Below are 16,842 nucleotides of genomic sequence, written 5' to 3' on the forward strand. Positions count from 1 at the left end.
ACTTGGCTGCAGAGTGTGGATAAAAAACCTACATAAGGGGTAATATATAGAAAATGCTGATGTTTCTATAAACCAGGGGGGCTTTCAAAAGAGAGGGCTGCCCAGTGGAGAAACAGTGTGTACCTGAATATACATTGCAACTTCAGAGCAAGTGCTGACTGGGATCTTATGAGATCCCAATCAGTATTATGGGATTGCCTGGCAGCCCTGTACAACCAGGCATCTTTGAATAAGGTGCAGGCTGAGGGGAAGGGGAGAAAGGGAGGGAGGCAGGGAGCAGAAGTTGGAATTGGAGGGAGGTTGATGTCACCATGTGATGTGGTGAAAATTGTGCATATTGATAAAGAAATAGGTGTCTTAACAAATCCTGATGGCTAAAAGTGACCGCTGTAATCAGATTTAGTATATCAACATATTTGCCAGGGGGAATTCCGAAAACTAAAGAAGAAGAAGATGATATTGGATTTATATCCCGCCCTCCACTCCAAAGAGTCTCAGAGCGGCTCACAATCTCCTTTACCTTCCTCCCCCACAACAGACACCCTGTGAGGTGGGTGGGGCTGGAGAGGGCTCTCACATCAGCTGCCCTTTCAAGGACAACCTCTGCCAGAGCTATGGTTGACCCAAGGCCATTCCAGCAGGTGCAAGTGGAGGAGTGGGGAATCAAACCCGGTTCTCCCAGATAAGAGTCCTCACACTTAACCACTACACCAAACTGGCTCATCGGTTTTGCTTCTCCTGGATTGAATGAATTGGGTGCTCTCAAGTTGCACTGACTCTGGCAATTCCAGAACCACACAGTTTTCAGGGCAAGAGATGAGCAGAGGTAGTTTGCCATTCCCTTCTGCTGAAAGGTAAAGTGTGCTGTCAAGTCACAACTGATTTATGATGATGCCATCCTAGGTTTTCAAAGCAACAGATGAACGAAACAGTTTGTAATTGCCTTCCTCTGCTTAGCAACCCCATTCTTCCTTGGCAATTTCCATCCAAGTACTAACTGTGACCAAACCTGCTTCGTTTCCAAGCTCTGATGAAATCTAGCTAAGCTAGCTTACTTAGGTTGCTTGTATCTTAGATACCATAGTTAAACAAGAAGAACTTTGGGTCTGATCCAGTCGATCAGGGGTGGCAAACGGTAGCTCTCCAGATGTTTTTGGCCTACAACTCCCATCAGCCCCACCAACATGGCCAATGGCTGGGGTTGATGGGAGTTGTAGGCAAAAGCATCTGGAGAGCTACCGTTGGCCACCCCTGCAGCAGATTGCCTCCTCTGGCATAGCATGTGGGTAGTTAGGAGATTTTGAACATAAATCTCCACAGCTCTATGTGTTCTATTACAGTCGAATTGCAATGAAACTACTCTGTACATGTTCCAAGAGGGACCTGTGCCTACCACAAGATGATTTATTTATTTATTGCATTTCTCCTGCAGATGCATATGCCACTGAAAAAGGAAGGGGAAAGTGTTTTGGATTGTTTTAGGAAAGGAAGGAAAAGTCCCCTGTGCAAGCACAAGTTGTTTCTGACTCTGGGGTGACGTTGCTTTCACAATGTTTTCATGGCAGACTTTTTATGGGGTGGTTTGCCATTGCCTTCCCTGGTCATCTACACTTTCCCCCCAGCAAACTGGGTACTCATTTTACCGACCTTGGAAGGATGGAAGGCTGAGTCAACCTTGAGCCAGCTACCTGAAAACCCAGCTTCCGCCAGTGTTCCACATAATCAAACTCAGGTTGTGAACAGAGTTTAGGATTGCAGTATTGCAGCTTTAACACTCTGTGCCACGGGGCTTTTAGACCACCACTTAAGAACTATTTGAAATAAGGTGCAAAAAGGGAGTCTGATCAAATCATACATTATCCTAAGAAAGAAGATAGTCATTATGAAAGCTCTATATGAATACAGCCTAGACAGCAGGAAGTGATGACAGAAGCAGAACAGCAGCAGAGGTTAAAAAATGGAAGAAAAATTCTATTCAGATATTTCTTGGCTACTGAGTGGCAGGAGGCAGGGGCTTCTAAGCCTAGGGGCCTTGGGTCATGCCTGAATACAATGGATGGTTTGGCATTCAAATCCATCTTCTAAGAAGAACACCCCCACTCCATGTGCAATATAGATTCCACTTAGAGGGGAAACTATTGGGCCAGGCGCTATGCAGATTTTTCTTCTTTACTCCCTATAGTTACCACTATATAGTTAAAATTATGTAGTTAAATAGCTGAAATTCAGTATTATGAAGACACTTCGTAACATTGCTGAACTGGATCTTGACATCCCTGTCATTGTTGAAGGAGGAGAGCTGTCTATCAGTTGATCATATGTTTGTGCCAGTGTTCCACATAATCTCCTTAGTCCACAATCTAATATTTAATTGTTTAATGTGGACCTTTGGACTATGTGAAGTCAGGAAGACTAAGGAGCAGTCCTAACCTTGCTGTTAAATAACTAGTCACTATTATGCACCTGCCGGGCAAGTTTCAGGCTTGGAGTCACTCTTTTTGGCAATTGGGTTGGGGACCTCTACAGATTCAAGCATCTGTGCCAATACTGTGGTTGAAGCCAAAGGATCTTTTTGTTCTTCTTTCAGGGATGAGGTTGGTGCGGGTAACCAAAGTGGTCCTTCCCTCTTCTGTTTGGTGCCTTCCCAGAATGACAGCAGTAAGGGATTTAAAGTACTTTCATCCTTGCCTTCTTAACTGCTTGCAGCCAAACTGCAATATCTCAGCTTGATCAAGATACAGAAAACCTTTGCAGTTAGAAAGTGGTTAGAAAAAGAAGAGTTGGTTTTATACTCCCCTTTTCTCTACGCTACAGAGTCTTAGAGCAGCTTACAAACTGCCTTCCCTTCCCCTCCCCACAACAGGCACCCTATGAGGTAGGTGGGGCTGAATGCAGAACTGTGAGTGGTCCAAGGTCATCCATGTTTCATGTGGGGAGGGAAACAAACCAGGGTCTGCAGATTCTGTCCACTGCTCTTAACTGCTCCACTACACCAGTGAGACTAGGACCAGGGAAACTAAGGTTTGAATTCCCACTCTGTTGGGAAAGCTTGCTGGGTAAAGGCGGGCCTGGGTAAAGGCTGCTTTCAGCCCAGCCTGCCTCTTATGGCGGCTACCAGGATAATATCAGCCTCTTTGGGGAGAGAGGCAGGATAGAAATGATGTTAAATAAATAATACAATGAGCACATCCTAAGATCTCCAGTCTTGGAAGGGATCCTTCTGCCCATCCTGGCACATATGCAAAAACTCTGGGCCACATTTTAATACTCACCATCGCATCACTCCCCCAAGTGAAACAGCTCACACACGCGAAAGAGCGATCCGAGGAGGAAGCGGTGACTGTGCCATCCTGTGCAAGCCGAAGCCCATTCATCTCAGTGGGTTTAGACTGAAGTAACTGTGACGTTTGGCCGGCCAGTAGCTTCCCAAGGCGGCCCTCACTCCCCGGCGGCCTTCGGGAGGCGACGATCCTTCGCCGTGACCACTTGTGGGGGCCCAACGCCCCGGCCCTCCTGCTTTCTGTCCCCTGCAGAATCCGGGCGAGATGGGGGAGGCCAGCAGCGGGACTCCCAGCAGTGCTGGCAGCCGGGAAGGGCACAGCTTGGCCTGCTGCGCTCCAAAGGGCGAGCCCCTCCTCCCCGCCCTTCTGGCACAGACCCCTTCCGCAATCCAGGGCTGCGTCTTCTCGCCCCGCACAAGCCGCACTTTCCAGGGAGCCGCTCCTCGGGCTTCCCAGCGGCGGGCGCACTGGCCTCGCCGGGGCCATTTGGTCCTCCTGAGCCCCGATGGAATCCCAGGCGAGGCGGAGGGGGGGAGCCGGGCCTTCTTGACTGCAAGGCAGAGGTGAAGACGCGCCTGCCGCTTCGGGACCGGGACCGTGGAAAGCCCACCCTCGAGGTCTTAGCGGGGGGGGGGCGGTGCTCCCTAGATGATTCCCCCCTCCCCGCACGCATCTGGGTTCTAGTCGGCGCTCCTCCAGGCAGCAGCTGCCCCACAAGGGAGAGGGGGCTGCTGCGATCTCAGGACTCTCCTCCCTGCCTCCCGGGGGGGGGGCGTCACCCCCTCACAAGGCACAAGGCACTGACCTTCCACAGTCGTCGTGGAAATCTCACTGGAAAGGCGCTCCTTTCGCGTTGCCTTTGCTCCCCTCGCCTCGGCTGGGCTGGGTCACTTTTGCCATTTGAGAGCAGAGCAGACAATTGAACGCCTTGACAGAAGGACTATTGCTTCTGAATAGAAATCAAATGCAGACCGATGAAAATGTTGAAGAACCGGGGGACCTTCTCCCAAATAAATAGGCTTAGAATCAGGCAGGGGATGCCGGGGCAATAAAAACCAGGTTTTCGTTGGTGTGTTCTTATATCTTCCCAAATAAATATACATGAGCATCTCAAGTACATTTCCAAGCAAGGCAATCTCATCAAGCTTTTTCGGGTTGGTTTTTTTTTGGGGGGGGGGGGGGGTGTTTGTTTTCATTTAAGCTGGAGATATATATATGTGTGTGTGTGTGTATATGTCCCCTAAATATCATGACATGCGCTTGAATGGGTGGGGGTCGTGGTGAAATGCCTCGTCCTGGCTGGTTTTTAAAAGCTGCCCTGGGCGGCGATGGGAGCGGCGCTGCGGAAGGCAGTAGCGCAGCCTGCAAGTCGCCCGCTGGCCGCCTGGCCTTTTCCATCGACACGGGGCGCGCGGGCAAGCCAGTCCCCAAGGACGTTTCAGCCAGAAGTATCCCCGAGGGAGGGGCAGGCGATGTCGTCTTCCTTCAGCAAAAATTCAACCAAGTTCTCACCTGTGGAAATCGCCTCTCTGCTTTCCACCTTCCAGGCTTGGAGAAAGACTCGCCTGCTGAGTCGTCGAAGGTCCGCTGAAACGAGCCCCTGTGCAACTGACAGGGCTGGGTCAATTTCTGCCAGCCCTGGAGAAACAGAGGGCGCCTGCCCGGCATTTAAAGCGGGGGGGGGGGGGATGCTTCAAACGGGACACGCACCGCCGTCGCTGTGATAACACGGGCGGGGGGGGGGGGCAGGACGCCTCCAGTAGCATTCAAGTGCGTTGCAGTCGTTAGGACGTAGAGCTAGGATTTGGGAGATCCAGGCTCAGATTCACACCCCGTCGGGGCAGCTGGGTGAGCTTGGGACACTCACGACACACGGTTGCTGTGTGGATGAAATGGAGGGGGATATAAACCTCTTCGTGTCCCCATTGGGGAGAAGAGCAGCGCCTAAAGTACATAAAATATGTAGGCAAGTAAAGGAAATAAAAATACGTGGGGTGTTTTTCTGCTGTAGGGCAAAACCACCAAGAGTTTCCCCAGGATTAGCATAGACGGGAATCTGGAGACGGTTTAAGACTAACAAAGTTTTATCCCAGCGTTAGCCTAAATCTTCAAACACAACGAATAAAGTAATATTTCTCCTTCCTGTCCCATTTATTACCGGGTGGCTCCCGCTGTAGAATTTCGGGCAGGCTGTACCTCGGAGACTCCCGGAAAGAATTCAGCCCCCCCCCGCCCCCCATGGAGAGGAAGCGGAGGGGCTGGGGACGCCCAAAGTTTCTGGAAGAAAAAACAAGACCGGTCTTTTCGGACGCTCGCTAATACGGATTAAATATCTACCGTTCCTTCTGGGAAGGACCTGGTGAGCAACAGAAGGCCCCGGTTGCAGGCGGACCCTTGGTTACAGGAGTCCTTCACCTTGGCTGTTTGCCCTTCGAAGGTGTGGTGTCTTCGTCGACTCCCCCCAGCCGCCCCCAAGAAAGCGCCTGGGAAGGCTGCCCAGGAGGGCCGGGGAGGGGCCGAAGAAGAGGGACCCAGCCGAGCCCTTTCAGCACTCCCTCCCCCCACCCTCGGCTGCCTGTGGGGGGGAGAGGAGGGGCTGGGGGCCAGGACTTCGGCCAATAAGCTCCTGCCGCCTCCGCCCCCCAATGCCCAGGGCGTCCCTTCAGCAGCCCCATCTGCAGCCTCGCAGTCGTTGCCGGTGGCCGGGACTGCCGGGAGAGGCCAGGCCCCCGCCGCCAGTGGAGCAGTGAGTAGTAGGGGCCGCTGTTGCCCCTCCCCTCCCCTCCCTGTGGGGCTGCCTCTGGAAAGAAAGGAGAGGCAGGCTTGGGGGGGCAGATCAGGGTGGGGAGGACTGCGGGAGGGGGGATCGGGGCAAATAGGCAGGCTGGTGGCGGAGGGGAGGAGAGCGGGTTCCAGCCAGGACAGGAGGAGAGTCCTCTGGACGACCCCCCCCCCCCTATTTTTCATTCGCCCATTTCCTGTCATTGACCGGTTTCCCACTCACCTTGGGCAGCTCTCAGGTTCCTCTTCTCAACGGGGCTTCCTTCCGATTTCCCACTATCTGTCCCGCGGGTGCAGCTCGTGGGCTTTTTCAGGCGGCAAACAGAAACCCCTAAAACCATTTTCCGTTTGCCCTGAAAAAAAGCTGACGCTAGCTGCAGCCCCGAGGCAGATATGAGAAATCGGAAGGCAGCCCCGTTGAGAAGAGGAACCTGAGAGCTGCCTAAGGAGACTGGGAAATCGGTCATTGTCTCCACGTGTTCTGAACACCGTTCCTGTAGGCGGAGGTGGGTCTTTAAATGGAGTCCAGAGGCTGAGGAGCCACATGTGGCTCTTTCACACATATTGTGTGGCTCTGGAAGCCCCCACCGCCCCGTTGGCTGACTTGGAGAAGGCTCTTTCAATCACTCCAAGCCAGCTGACAGCTTGAAGAATGCATTTAAAATTAAAGTTGCGTTCTTTCTACCTTTCCCTCCCCCATCTATCCCCCCCCCCCGTTCATGTCTTGCGGCTCTCGGACATCTGATGTTTATTCTATGTGGCTCTTACGTTAAGCAAGTTTGGCCACCGCTGCTCTACCTGTTTGCTCGCGCTAAGGAGAGAGCTGCGCGTGTTGAGAGGGATGGAGGTGGGAAGTACCCTCAATTGCAGTTTGGGAGACCCTCGAGGATTTTCAAGGCAAAGTAAACTCAGAGGTGGTTGGTTTTCTTCCCCGCGTTGCGACCCTGGACTTCCTTGATGGTCTCCTCTCCAAGCGCTGACGAGGCGGCAGGGCTAGCTGAAGCGACGTCCAAGTCAGAAAGGATGCAGGAGAGGGCAAAGAAGGAAATCAGGGAAGAAGAGAGACGGAAAAATCCCAGGCATTTTGCGCAGAACAGTTCAGACCATTTCAAATCCGGAACGAATACGTACTAATGCAGTTTAAATCAACTCTCAGTGCACTTTTAAACTGAATGTTGCCCGTTCCCACAGTAAAATCCAGTTGGAAAGTGCACTGAAGGAGGACTGAAACGGCATTGTTTAGCATGTGTGATTGCAGCCTAGGAAGAGGTGGAGAAGCTGCAGAGAGCCGAGATAGCACCTGGGGGAAACCTCCTGAGAGGCGGGCTTACTCAAAAGTAGGTCCCTCGCTGTCCTCTAGTCCTCCCAGGGAAATGCGCCAAACGTTGCACTCTTATTCTGTTGCAGCCCCGAGATCTTAAAGGTATTTCTGTGTCCCCAGCTTTTCTCTCCCCCACCCCGCGTCTTTTGCAGATCCACCAAAGGAGAGACGGGCTGGCAGGAGGCGGCGGCGGAGGGCCCTGGCAGCACGAGGGAGGGCTCCGGGAGCCGGCGGGAGGTTCGATGCCCCCGAGGACGTAGCTCTCCCCCGGGAGGGCCTTGGGCGCGGTGGCCCCGAGGGCTCGGCCCGGGCGCGCCTCCTGGTGCCTCCTCTGGCGGGTGCCGCCATGGCCTCCTCCTCCTCCTCCTCTCCGCAGCCGGGGGCCGCCCAGGAGGCGGGCGGGAGCGGGCCCGGGGGGGACTCTTTGCTGCTGCTGCTGCGGAGCTGCCCGCTCGCCTCCCTCGGCCCGCCGGGGGCCCCGCCGCCCCCTCCCTGCCGGCCCCCGACGGCCCGCTTGCCGCCCTTCTCCTTCCCCTTCCCGCGGCCCTTCGGCGCCCCCCCGCCGCCGCCGCCCTCTCTGCCCCGCCCGCTCCCCCGCCTGCCGCCGCCCTTCCAGCCCAGCCCGAGCTCGCCCAGCTACCGCTTCACGGCCCAGGAGCTCCACGCCGTCCTCTACGGGGCTCTCCCGGCAGCCGCCCGGCAGCCTCCCAGCCCAGGTAAGGCGCCATCTCCGCAGGCCAGCCTGCCTCTGAGCACGTGCAGACGGCCCTGGCCCCGGATGGGGGAGGGGGAGGGTGTCCTTTCGGGGAAATGAGGGCCAGGTGAATTGGACAAAACACCCCTTCCCCCCCCCCCCAATTTTCATTCTGAAATAACCCCCGCAGGTTCTCGAAACTTTACTATTATTTATTTTTTAATTTAATTTAATTGGATTTATATCCCGCCCTCCAAGCCGAAGCAGGCTCAGGGCGGCTGCAAAGTCAATGCGTTTAGCAGTTTTTAAATCTGTCTGGTTAGTCTGGGGAAGGCAATGGAAAGGTCCTCTGTGCAAGCACCAGTTGTTCCCGTCTCTGGGGTGACGTTGCTGTCACAACGTTTTCACGGCAGACTTTTTACGGGGTGGTTTGCCTTTGCCTTCCCCAGTCACCTACACTCCCCTCCCCGCCCCCACCACAGCAAGCTGGGTGCTCATTTTACCGACCTTGGAAGGATGGAAGGCTGAGTCAACCATGAGCCGCTACCTGAAAACCAGCTTCCGCTGGGGATCGAACTCAGGTCGTGAGCAGAGCTTAGGACTGCAGTACTGCAGCTTTAACACTCTGCGCCGCGGGGCAAACCACCCCAGAAAAAGTCTGCCAAGAAAATGCGGCGATGCGACCTCGCTTACCCCATGGGCGGGTAACCACTGGGGGCTTGCGCGGTGGGGGGGGGAGAGAAACCCGATCCTGCTGTAGCCGGTCTTTGGCCGCCAAACCCCCAGCGGAGTGGATCGCCGGGCTGCCAGCACTGGGTGCGGGCCCAGTTGCCCCGGGCATGGGGGGGGGACGCCTAATGCAGCCCTCCCGCCTTCCAGGGGCCTGAACAAGGAGTGAACCTTGAATGGAATCAGCGCGGGCTGCCCACGCAGGCCCCTGGTTGCCGGCTTGTGGCTGCTGTCACACACGCGCCCCCACACACATTCCCCCCCCCCGCCATTGCTCTGGGCTAACAGGTCTTTGTTTGCCCCTCGAGGCGCTGTGGACGGCCAGCCCCTGTTCCCAGACCCGGCTTCTCTGCAGCTCCCTGAAGGTAGGCGGGCTGGGCGGAGGGGCGGGCGGGTGGGTGGGTGAGTTGCCCCGCTTCCTTGGCCTGCTTCCCTCCTTCTGACCAGCCCCGTCCCGCAGGGCTGACCGTGCTGCAGACAATGTGCGTGGAGGGCCCCCAGCTCGGCGTCTTTTGCACCCAGGCCATCCCCAAGGGGGTCCGCTTTGGCCCTTTCCAAGGCAGGGTCGTCAACACCAGCGAGATCAAGACCTACGACGACAATTCGCTGATGTGGGAGGTATCTGCTGCTGCAGCTGCCCCCCATTCCCTGGCTAGGTTAAAGCTGGGCTGGGTTGGGGGGCAGGGGTGGTGGGATGGCTCCTGAGGCTAAAAACTCTCTGCCAACCAAAAGCTAGCGCGACGCGGAGGCCCAGCGGGCAATACCTGTCCCTCCCCCGCTTTACCTGGGTTAGTTTTTTGGCTGCTCCAAAGATCATTCCGAAGGGAAACCGGGCGGGTTAAGGAGTTAGTTTTTCTCATGGCTTTTGCTGTTGAAAGTGCCTTCCAGTACACTGCGCAGTTGCAGGGTATAAATGTTCTTGAATGAATAAAATAAACCAGGCTCCAGAGACAATCTCTTACAGGTCCAGCTTCCCGGAAAGCAATGATTTCAAGAGGGTGCACAGAGACTGTACACCGGGTCAAAGCAGAGATTGTCTTAGACCTGTTTTGCTCCCAACTTGGAGCATGTGCAGAGTGCAGTTGCTTTTTTCTTCCAGTCTTCACCGTCTGGTGTCAGGGGCTGGCCACAGCACTGTCCCTTTAGCTATTGAATACTAGATACAGCAAGCAATAGCAAAGCAGCGAAAGGACCTTAGGAATGCCTCTGCCCAGAGTCGCCTTCCCGCCTCAGGCTCCTGCGCAGAGCGCACCTCCGTCTGCAGATGCAGCCAGGAAGACTTTTCGAGGGGATTCCTCCAGGGCCAGCAACCTCGAGCGTGTGTGTTTGCGCGAGGCGGGTTTGGGGGGCCCCTTGCGCCATAGGTAGTGGAGGCCTGGGGTTGCCACGTCTGGCCTTTGCGGATTTGCTGTGTATATGTCTGCCCGGCCAGATCTTCGAGGACGGCCGCTTGAGCCATTTCATCGACGGCAGAGGCGCCTCCGGCAACTGGATGTCCCTGGTGAACTGCGCCCGCTTCCCGGAGGAGCAGAACATGACTGCCCTTCAGTGCCAGGGCCAGATCTACTACGAGAGCTGCGCGGAGATCTCGCCGGGCCAAGAGCTGCTGGTCTGGTACGGCGACTGCTACCTCCAGTTCCTGGGCATCCCCATCAGCCTGAAGGGCCCCGCAGAAGGGAAGCGAGCCCAGCAGCACAGTGAAGGTCGGTTGGCAACTTGGGGGCCCCGGGAGAAGGGGAAGGGCTGGGGGCTGCCTGCCTTCCCAGCCTCCCCGCAGCTTCCAGGAGTCCCTCCAGCTCCATTAACTTAGGTGAACCAGCCTCCCCCCCCCCGCCAAAGTCCCCAAGTACTTGAGAGCTGCAAATCCGTGGACCCTTTTGCACTAAGCCTCATTGCTTTCTTCCGAGGAGACGTGCACGGGTCACACTGTAAGCATCCAAGTATCTGGCGGTTTTTATCGGAATAACACTGATCCCGATTTAAATTTAAACCGCCATCCCAAACCCCAAAAAAATCAAATCTATATTTCCCTGGGGCGGGGAGCTGTGATATTCCAAAACGCCTCAGGTGCCCCCCCCCCGTTCCCTCCCTCCTCCCTACCGCCCATCGGAACCTCACCGCTCTCCCCGTTCTATTTAGTAGTTGATGTTGTTAAGGGGGGTGTGTGTCTAATACGGCCCTGCATTGTCCGTTCCCTTCCCAGCCTCTGATTCCTTAATTTGTAGATATCCCTACCAACGAAGGCACCTACAAAATGCAAATGTACTTCTCCCTTTTGCTGTTCCCGCAATCTTTCACTTTCCACACGTTTCCACACAAAGAGAAATCTGGCCAGTTTCTGCCCAAGAAGCCTTATGATTTGCGGAGGATATATCGCTGACTCATGCTTGGGAATGTCCCCCTCAGGCTCTTGGGCTTTGTATCGGTAAAGAAAGCTGATAAAGAGAGATTGGCTTTAAATTGATCTTCTATTGGCAGTCCCATGGGCAGTCCCCAACATTTTTGGTAGCGCAGGGAGTAGGCGGAGGCTGTTCCACTGAGGGTGGAAAACGTCAGTCCTATCAGCCCAACCGGGTATGTGTTGCTTGGGAATGATACTAAAACTAATCCACTTAACAAAGCATAAGCTTTTCCTAATAAGTATTCCTAAACAGCATGCCTTTGGTGGTGTGGGCTCTGTCCCTGGGAAACTCTGGGCTTCAGAGACTGCTCAAAGCCTTTAAAAGCCCACCCCTCCCCCCCGGGTTTGCTTCAACAGATTAGCTGGGTTACCCTCCTGGCATCGGATAAGGGCGCCTAGGATCGCTGCCCTCCTTGTTTCAAAGGAACAGCGATGCTAAATTGTAACGGAGTAATTGTTCCCTTGAAGCTCCAACGCGGGCCACCTTTGAGCAAACGCCCTTGAAATCCCTGGCTCCGGCTTCCAAGTAAGCGCGCAAAGGAACAAGGTACAAAGTATGATGGTTGCAATCCTGAGAATGCTTTCCCGAAAGTAAACCCCACTGATGAGTGGGATTTACTTCTGAGTAGACCTGCTTAAGCTTGCTCCCTCGGACAAGACTGCCAAGAGCCAGTGATCACCTGCAATTGAGAACTATTCAAAACTGCTCTTTAATGCAAGAGATAAGATAGCATAGCACAAAAACGGAGCGCTGTTTCTTCCCAAATGGGCGGTATGCAGATATGACAGATTGCAGATATTTGGTAGGATTGGGATTGAATTTCGATTGCATTTGTTAGTAATCTGCTTTGAACAAAGAATGGAGGGTTGCGCGCTGTTTTCATCCCCATTTTCCCGCCGGTCCCTGAGGAAACCGGAAGGGAACCGTGGGCTTCTATTCGCGGAGCATCCACTTTCCCTCCCATTCCGCAGAGTCCGTGGAAGGCTACAAGTGCGAGCGCTGCGGCAAAGTCTTCGCCTACAAGTACTATCGCGACAAGCATCTGAAATACACGCGCTGCGTGGACCGAGGGGACCGCAAATTCCCCTGCCACCTCTGCAACCGCTCCTTCGAGAAGAGGGACCGCCTGCGGATCCACGTCCTCCACGTCCACGAGAAGCACAGGCCGCATAAGGTAAGCGCCCGCAGGCAGCAGCCGCGGGATCCTTTCAGCGCCGCCACTGTGAGGCATGCGCAGAGTGCCCGCCCTTCCGAGGGCATCATCTTCCTCTCCGCGTAGCAGCTGAGCCAGGCCAGGCGGGCTGCAGTAAATGGTTCAGGCAGCCTGGGATGGAAAGAGTGAGCGGCGGCGATGTTCAGCCTTCCCTGCGTATGTAAGAAACCCTAGAGGCGCATTTGGGGTCTCATGCTACAGCCTTACTCGTGAGCAAGCCCTGTCAAAAACAATCTTGCAACGTGCACATTTCTTCCCACCAAAGAGGAATCCCCTGTCCACCGATGCAGCTTGGGCTGAGTCCAGCCCCACTTGTGCAATATCTATCCCATCCCCCCCCCCCCCCGCGAACTGATCGAGAAAGCGCGCTCGCCTTCCTTCCCGCCGGCTCCAGCCGGCTCATCTTGCGGGAGGCGAACAAAGCGGCTGAGGCGGTTTCCAAAAAAGAGCTGGCTCCCAGTTTGGCGCCGGACAGCGCGCGCACGCCTCTACAGCCAGCAGCGCTGCTTGAAGGGCTTAGTCGCAGGAAAGGGAGGAGCCCCAGCGATTCCCGCGCTCCGCACAGAGCGGCGCTGCTCTACTGCGCGTGCCTCCCGCCCAAGCCTGCCAAAAACGACGAGGCCCCAGGCAATGTCTTTGACGCCCCTCCCGCGGGTGGGCGAGTTTCTCTCGCACCCTTTGAGTGGGGGAGCTATGGGGGGTGGGGTGGGGACGCGGAGCCTGAAGGTGGCTTTCCCTGCCTTTCCTCCTCTTTCTCAATGACATGTTTTCGAAATCACCGCTGCTGCCTAAGGGATAATAGGTACGTATAGGACTGAAGGCTTGTTTTGCATTTTGGATAATCACGTCCCAGGCTTACAGTTGGATTCGTGTCCAGTCGTACCTTAGAGTTATCAGCCAGGATTTCAGGGCAGAAGCTCTGGAGAGGCAAAGCTCTTTTATCCTCAGACACCCACTGGGACTAGCAGAATGGTCCACTGGAAGGTGGTGGGGGTTCATTCAGCAGATTGCTTGTCTGTCTGTCTATGAGTATCCTTCCTATCTATCTATCTATCTATCTATCTATCTATCTATCTATCTATCTATCTATCTATCTATCTATCTATCTATCTATCTATCTATCTATCTATCATCTATCTATCTCAGATTGGTGGCCTGTCAGCCACAGTTTACAAGTCTGAATATGCATTACAAAATGATTGAAAGAAAAGACCCAACATCTGGCCCCAATCAAATGGATCTGATAGAACTGGCTATGTTTTCTTTCTTTTAGAGAATAGAGCGCAGCAACGAACAGGCTGCTTTTTTAAAATCTCTTTTAAAACTGTTCTTTAAAAGTAACCAAGTATTGATAATTTGAGACCAAAATCGCTCCTATTCAATTCAGTTTTTGAATATATCAAAGTTCAAGTTGGTTGCATATTTTAAAAATAGCTTTTCAGTCTTGATTTTTTTGAATATAAAAGCTGTCGGACACCTTTGCTTCCCACTGGTTTGAATTTTGAGTCTCAATTTCAGTTTTGTTTGACATTTGTTATTTTTATCTAATGCAGTTAAAATTTAATCTGGTGATCCTGAGGGACAGTTATATACAAATGCGCCTATGTATGTGGCCCAGTGGTAGAGCAACTGCTTGGTGTGCAGAAGGCCCCAGGTTCAGTCCCTGGCATCTCCAGTTGAAAGAACCATGCAGTAGGTGAGCTCCTGCCCCTCTGAACAGACAATACTGATTTGATGGATCAAGGATCTGATTCAATATGAGGCAACATCACATAGGCGTAAAAAGCTTTTGTTATTTACTGCTGCTTTTCTTCATTTTTAACTGCCATAACAATGGAAAACAGTATTGTCTCCATTCTTCTTGTGAAGACTTTGAGTTAGTTTGCCCTGCCTTTTCCAGTAAGTCTATTTTCATCTGCTTGATTTCATTTAAAGTCCACCTTTCTTGCTGAAATTTGAGACAGATTATGCAAATTAAAAATAATGCACTAAAGCAATATTATGCACACAACCACCATCACGACCAGTGCAGTAAAGATAGATTGTAAAATTACAGAACAAAGCATTCTTCATACGTATGTGAAAAGCTTGCATTCTTCAGTGGCTTACAGATATTGATGGTATATGTATCCTTATGTATCCTCTGTCTCTCTGAATGTTTAGATCACCATGACTCATTTTCTTTCTTGCTTCAGTGCTCTATATGCGAGAAGAGTTTTTCTCAGTCTTCCAGTCTAAACAAGCACATGAGGGTGCATTCTGGGGAACGGCCTTATAAGTGTGTGTACTGTAACAAGGTAAAGCTTTCCAAGGCTCCTGCTGTTTTCTTTGGATATTTCACTCTGCTATGGTCTGACAGTTGCCATTTCCTCCTCTTGGAATGCACTGGGGCCAATCTAGGCATGATGTGGGAGGCTGGGTGGACCTGCTATCTTTTCCATTGCTTGTGTCTCCATTCAATTTTTTAAAAATTTGGTCTGAATGTTTTTTGTATCGACTGAAATTTGGGGAAGCAGCAGACTGTAATTCTGACCCTGGTGCATGTCTGTAGGACTCCCTGGGCTGGGCTGTTATTTCTGTGTACTTGAGTCTAACAGCTTTCTCACCCTTTCCTCTCCTGTCCCCTCCCCCCGCCCCCCACAGGCATTCACCGCCTCCAGTATCCTGCGTACTCATATCCGCCAGCATTCAGGAGAGAAGCCCTTTAAGTGCAAACACTGTGGCAAAGCCTTTGCCTCACATGCAGCCCACGACAGTCACGTGCGGCGCACTCACAGTAATAAGGACAAAGGCCGCACATGTACAGTGTGTGGCAAAACATTCCTAGAAGCAGAAGAGTTCCGTTTCCACATGAAGTTTCATGCAGCTCTGTAGCCAGAAGGCTTGCTCTGTATCATTCCCAGTTGTGTGTATGTTTGTGCGTTATTGTATATGTTTGAATATGGTGCTTCCTGTCCAGTGTCTTTGGAGTCAGATGTGCTAAAACACATATATGTATGTATTTATCTATGGTTGGATATGTACTCAGCTCTCCAGCTCTCAAAGTGGGATACAGAGCGAGACAGCTAAGAACGATGACCAATTATGAAGGTCAGATTTATGCAGAGGGAGACAGCTAAGACGATGACCAATTCTGAAGGTCAGATTTATGCAGAGGAAGACAGCTAAAGCTAAGGACAATGACCAATTCTGAAGGTCAGATTTATGGAGAGGAAGACAGCTAAGGACGATGACCAATTCTGAGAGGTTAGATTTATGCTTTGTCTGTGCCAATATGATTGTTCATTTTTATTTTGTGTATTAGATTTTTATCCTGCCCCTCCCCCAGGATGGGGCTCAGCACAGCTAACAACATAGCAATACAATAAAAATAATAAACCATAATTTCAATAAAATCCAATTAACACTGGGAGAACATGTCTGGAAGAACTGGATTTGATTGTCCACTCCTCCACATATAGCTGCTGCGTGACTTTGGGTCACCCACAGTTCTCTCAGAGCTGTTTCAGGCAGTTCTTGGAAGCGCTCTCTCAGCCGCACCTTTAACTACCGCCGTCCCACGTTCAATTTGAGTGATTCCAGCAAAGGCAGCTAATACATTTACTTGCAGGAGGAAAAAAATAATGTACATAGGAGAGGGCGGGCTCAATCCAGACCCTGAAACTGCTTTGTAAAGTTGGGGTGAGTGTTTAAAAAGCAGTTTGGAGGTTTCATAATGGTATCTACTGAAAGAATCACTTACAAGAAAATGTAAGGTCCTCAACCAGGTTGTAGGTGATGCAAAAGACTTCTATATGGTTCAGAGGAGAGCTGCTGGCAGTCTGAGTAGACAGCACTGACCTTTGCAGACAAACTGTCTGATTCAGTATAAGGCAGACACTACTGACGAAGGGAGTTTGACTCTTGAAAGCTTATACCTTGGAACTTTTGTTGGTCTCTAAGGTGTGACTACACTAAAATCTAAGTATAAGGCAGCTTTGTGTGTTCCTGTCTATAACTGTCTATTTCATGTCTATAACTGTTCACATCTATTTTTCTTCAATTTCTAATTGGGCTGTGATTTTTTTATTGTGTTTTATGTTCACGGATATTTCTGATTGATGTGTTTTGATTGGGAGAGAGAAGTTGTGTGCTGCTTAGAAAGAATAGAAGTGTGTGTGTGAAATTCAGTGTGGTAATATCAAGACTGCCTTGATCTGGATGGCTCAGGTTTGCCCTATTTCATCAGATCTCAAAAGCTTTAACTTGTTTTAAATCTGATATGTCTTGTTATGATTGTGTTGTATGCCGCCCTCGTGGGAAGGGTGGGCTAAAATTGAATAAATTATCAATTTAAACAGGGTAGGCCCTGTTCAGTATTTGGATGGGTGACCATTAAGGAAGTCCAAGATTGCTAAGTATCTGTACAGGAGCACATTCAA

The 16,842-nt window shown here is 52.1% G+C and overlaps 1 protein-coding gene across 1 annotated transcript; it reads left to right on the forward strand.

Moving 5' to 3' along the window:
• Positions 1-6,903: 6,903 nt before the first annotated feature.
• PRDM14 (PR/SET domain 14) lies at positions 6,904-15,829 on the forward strand. The gene is made up of 7 exons (XM_060244336.1): positions 6,904-6,964; positions 9,115-9,171; positions 9,267-9,424; positions 10,239-10,509; positions 12,180-12,382; positions 14,617-14,718; positions 15,065-15,829. Exons 1-7 carry the CDS (start codon positions 6,904-6,906, stop codon positions 15,293-15,295), a joined length of 1,083 nt encoding a protein of 360 aa, XP_060100319.1. The 3' UTR covers positions 15,296-15,829.
• Positions 15,830-16,842: the final 1,013 nt, after the last annotated feature.

Source organism: Heteronotia binoei, chromosome 7, assembly GCF_032191835.1.
Source record: "Heteronotia binoei isolate CCM8104 ecotype False Entrance Well chromosome 7, APGP_CSIRO_Hbin_v1, whole genome shotgun sequence".
Taxonomy (NCBI): Eukaryota; Metazoa; Chordata; class Lepidosauria; order Squamata; family Gekkonidae; genus Heteronotia; species Heteronotia binoei.

Coding starts and splice junctions, on each gene's coding strand:
- PRDM14 (XM_060244336.1), top strand. CDS start 6,904: ATGGAGGTGGGAAGTACCCTCAATTGCAGTTTGGGAGACCCTCGAGGA. Junction 9,172..9,266: donor TTCTCTGCAGCTCCCTGAAG/GTAGGCGGGCTG, acceptor CCCGTCCCGCAG/GGCTGACCGTGCTGCAGACA. Junction 9,425..10,238: donor ACAATTCGCTGATGTGGGAG/GTATCTGCTGCT, acceptor CTGCCCGGCCAG/ATCTTCGAGGACGGCCGCTT.